General features: G+C 42.4%; 1 protein-coding gene across 1 annotated transcript in view; it reads left to right on the forward strand.

Moving 5' to 3' along the window:
• Positions 1 to 4,066, forward strand: part of ALDH5A1 (aldehyde dehydrogenase 5 family, member A1) — a 40,136-nt gene that overhangs the window by 18,771 nt on the left and 17,299 nt on the right. The window contains exon 7 of the mRNA XM_011962920.1: positions 1,053 to 1,196. Within this exon, the coding sequence (XP_011818310.1) occupies positions 1,053 to 1,196 (144 nt within the window). The remainder of the gene's footprint in view (positions 1 to 1,052; positions 1,197 to 4,066) is intronic.

The raw sequence follows: 4,066 nt of genomic DNA on the forward strand, positions 1-4,066 counted from the left end.
GTGGGACAGAGCGAGACTCCGTCTCAAAAAAAAAAAAAAATACAAAAATTAGCCAAGTGTGGTGGCACATGTCTGTAATCCCAGCACTCAAGAGGCTGAGGCAGAAGAATTGCTTGAACCCAGAAGATGGAGGTTGCAGTAACTGGAGATTGCACAACTGCACTACAGCCTGGGCAACAGAGCGAGACGCCATTTCGATAATAATAATAATAATAATAATAAATAGACGAAGTTCCAGAAACATATGTGCTGACATAAGAGGATCTTCACATTATAGTGTTAAATTAAAGGAGCAAGGTATAAAATGTTATGAAAATTTTAAGATAGATGTCCCAAATATGTGATTCATTGGGAAGATAAAGCAGATTACAAAACTGTATAATTATATAATTATACTATCCTGTTTTTTTTTTTTTAAATGTACATGTACATGAACCTGCATGGCTAAATTCTAAATGGATGTACTTTAAAATGTTATCAGTGTAAGCTATGGATTGTGGGATTCTAGGTTATTTTATTACCTTATCTCTATGATTTTTAAGCCCATCATATAATTGTTTTGGATAGATAATACACTTACTTATATGGTTCTAAAATTAAGACAGTATTAATGTTTACCATGACAAGTCTCATCCTCACTCCAACCCTGACTCCCTCCCTCTTTCTATAAGTAATGACTTTTTGTGTCTTGTCGTCTCAATGTTTATTTTACTAATTTATTTATTTATTTAATTTTTGAAATGGAGTCTCACTATGTTGCCCAGGCTGGTCTGGAACCCCTGGCCTCAAGTAATCCTCCCACTTCAGCCTCTTAAAGTGCTGGGATTACAGGTGCACACTACCACACCCAGCCTCTTCCCAGTGTTTCTTTATCAAATACAAGCAAATGTAAATACATATTCTTATTTCTCCCTTTTCTTATGCAAAGAGTTATCCCATGTACACCACTGTGCACCTTGCCTTTTTCACCGCTTGGTAATTTTTTTAAACAAAGGCTTAACAATCCTGGTAGTGGATTTCTGTGCTCACAGCATTCTCTCCTCTGCTCACAGATCCTGTTGCACCATGCAGCAAACTCTGTGAAAAGGGTCTCCATGGAGCTGGGAGGCCTTGCTCCATTTATAGTATTTGACAGTGCCAACGTGGACCAGGCTGTAGCAGGGGCCCTGGCATCTAAATTTAGGAACACTGGACAGGTGAGTCCTGAAGAGTATTTCAGGTTGTGTGTGTGTGTGTGCATGTGAGTGTGTGAGTGTGTGACAAAGATCCCACCACCTCTACTGCCTTAAATCCCAGAAGGAAACTACTTTTGGGTTCCTTCCACTATTCATTCTTTATTCATTGACTCTTTCAGCAAATATTTAGTATATGCCTTACTTTTTTTTTTTTTTAACCAGGGACTATACTAGGCTCAGAGGGGCCCCCCCAAAATAAAGTGCAGTCCCTGGCTTCAGAGAATTTTCTGAACAGTGGATGTCCTTTAGTCAAATAGTTCTCTGTTTTCTTCTTTCCCCTACCATTTTAATCTGGTTATTTTTATAGTTTTCTTTCATTGATCTCTTTTCTACTGAACGGATATAATCATCTCCTCAGACACAGAACGGCCTTGAACAATTGGGGTCTCTGAGGCCAAGGGAAAGAAAGTAAGAAAATGTTGAGGAGGGTCGTGGCTGGAAAAACTCAAAACCCTGCTGCCTGCTGTGACCCAGTGGGGACTCGCTGTCCCGAGATGGAGGGAGCATCAGAGGTGCCTTCTACAGGACACAGGCCCACACCAGCAGTGTTTTGGAGGAGTAACTGGGCTGTCCTGGGAGACCAGAGGCCTGAGCTCATGTCTTCCTAGGAAATCCTGGAATATTTGATCTGTCAGGGACCTTCACAGTTATCAGCTCTACAAACGTTGCATTTTACAGATGAGGAAATGAAACTCTAGAAAGAAAAAGTGACTTGAGATCAGACATATTCGGGCCACAGTGTCAGATCTGCTGAGGAGCTGGGACTCTGAGCCAAGGATCCTGTCTTCCAGTTCTATCCAAGCTGCTGCCAGGATCCTGCCTTCTTAAATATTCTTAAGCATTTCATCTTAAAAGTACCATCAATATGTAATTTTAAATGCATTCTAGAAACAGAGTAAAATCCCCAAAAGGTTATATTGTAAAAAAACTATGAAATGTTGTGTGATATTCTCTATCAAATAATTTTCATCCTTGCTTTGGCCTTTAGTAATTAAGATTTTCCCTTCCACATAACCTAAATAAGCTTGGTTTTGTCAGAAATAGGTATATTTTCCTTCATAAACACAAAATGTCAATATATGTTACCATCAGTAACACTATAAGGCTACAACTTGGGGACAGGTATGGTGGCTCACAACTGTAATCCCAGCATTTTGGGAGACCAAGGCAGGAGGATCACTTGAGCCCAGGAGTTGGAGACCAGCCTGGGCAACAGAGTGAGACTGTCTCTACGTTTTTATTTTTTATTTTATTTATTTATTTATTTATTAATTTATTCATTTATTTTTTTTTGAGACAGTTGCCCTGTCGCCCAGGCTACAGTGCAGTGGCGTGCTCTCGGCTCACTGTAACCTCCACTTCCTGGGTTCAAGTGATTCTCATGCCTCAGACTCTTGAGTAGCTAGGATTACAGGCATGTGCCACTACGCCTGGCTAATTTTTGTATTTTCTGTAGAGATGGGGTTTTGCCATGTTGGCCAGGCTGATCTGGAACTCCTGGCCTCAAGTGATCCTCTCCTCTTAGGGGCCTCCCAAAGTGCTGAGATTATAGGTGTGAGCCAGTGTGCCCGGCTGGAATAATGTAATTTTAATGCCTCCCAATCATAATCACTTTTGTCATGCTATAAACTCATACTCCGGGAGTAGTGCTTTGGAATCCTACCATTCATTCATAATAGGAATGCGAATTTTTAGATCCATAAACTACTATGCCCTGATCAGTGGGTCTTACAATGCAAACTTAACTGCAGAAGGATTCAAATGTTACTACGAAGAAGTAGTTAGAAAAAAGGGAAGCCTGGGAGAAAGGGTTGTAAATCCTTCGTCGTTCAAGCCAGAGAAATTCCCAGGATACTGGGCAAAGGGCAGCAACTCAGTTTTCTCAGCAAACTATCCTCATCTAACAGGGCTCCAGGAAAATATCAGCCATGACCCTGCCAAGTCCAGCTTTGCTCCTCCTTACCTAGGACAGTGATGGACCTCAAGTGACTGAATGGGAAATGTGACAAATATAGCTAAAAGGATAATTAATGCATATAGCAAGCACCTCTGCTGAGCTGGTCTTCAGAGATTAGTGGCTCAGCTGCTGGTCCTGGGGTGGAGAACCTTTTCTTGTAACTGAGGCATACACAGCGAGCCTGTTCTAGGGATGCCTGCCTGCCCTTGCTTCTTTCTAGGGGGGCCACCCCTCCCAGGACCCCACTGAGAAGACAGCAGCCAGGTTTTAAAGCACATGATACCTTATCTCTTCCTCTGTTCAGAGAACTGAACCATGAGTGGTCATTAACTTGAGCGAAATGTAAATTGTGGGCTGGCCAGTGATCTAGGACAAGTAGCCTGGCATAGAAGGGTGGGCTGGGTCAGGGCCTTTTCCTCTGGGAAGTCCCCTCTCCTTCACTAGAGAAGACAGAGAGCTGTTTTGCTTTCTGTTTCTTTCTCTTTCTTATGCCTATTAAACTTCCGCTCCTAAACTCAAAAAAAAAGAGAAAGAAAGGTAGGCCGGGCCAATCATATGTTGTCTTTGGAAGCTGAGGCCCTGAGGTCAGCCCATGGGAACTGGAGCTGAAAAGATTCATTAAGACATCACAGGAGTTTATACCATACCCAGTGGCCAGGGCAAGCCGCCTTCCTGGAAAAGCAGAGACTGAGTGGGGAGAGGACACTGTCAGAGGACACAGAGCCAGCTCAGCTGGAGGGACAGACACCAGAGACAGGACCTATGCTCGAGGCCAGGTGGAGGCAAAGTGGAGTGACGCAGCAGTGAGAATCATTTTGCACTGAAGCAAATCCAGGAACAGTCAATGACATTTCCTTTTTTTTTTTTTTTTTTT

This window comes from Colobus angolensis, unplaced genomic scaffold (genome assembly GCF_000951035.1).
Source record: "Colobus angolensis palliatus isolate OR3802 unplaced genomic scaffold, Cang.pa_1.0 Scaffold6, whole genome shotgun sequence".
NCBI classification, from domain to species: domain Eukaryota; kingdom Metazoa; phylum Chordata; class Mammalia; order Primates; family Cercopithecidae; genus Colobus; species Colobus angolensis.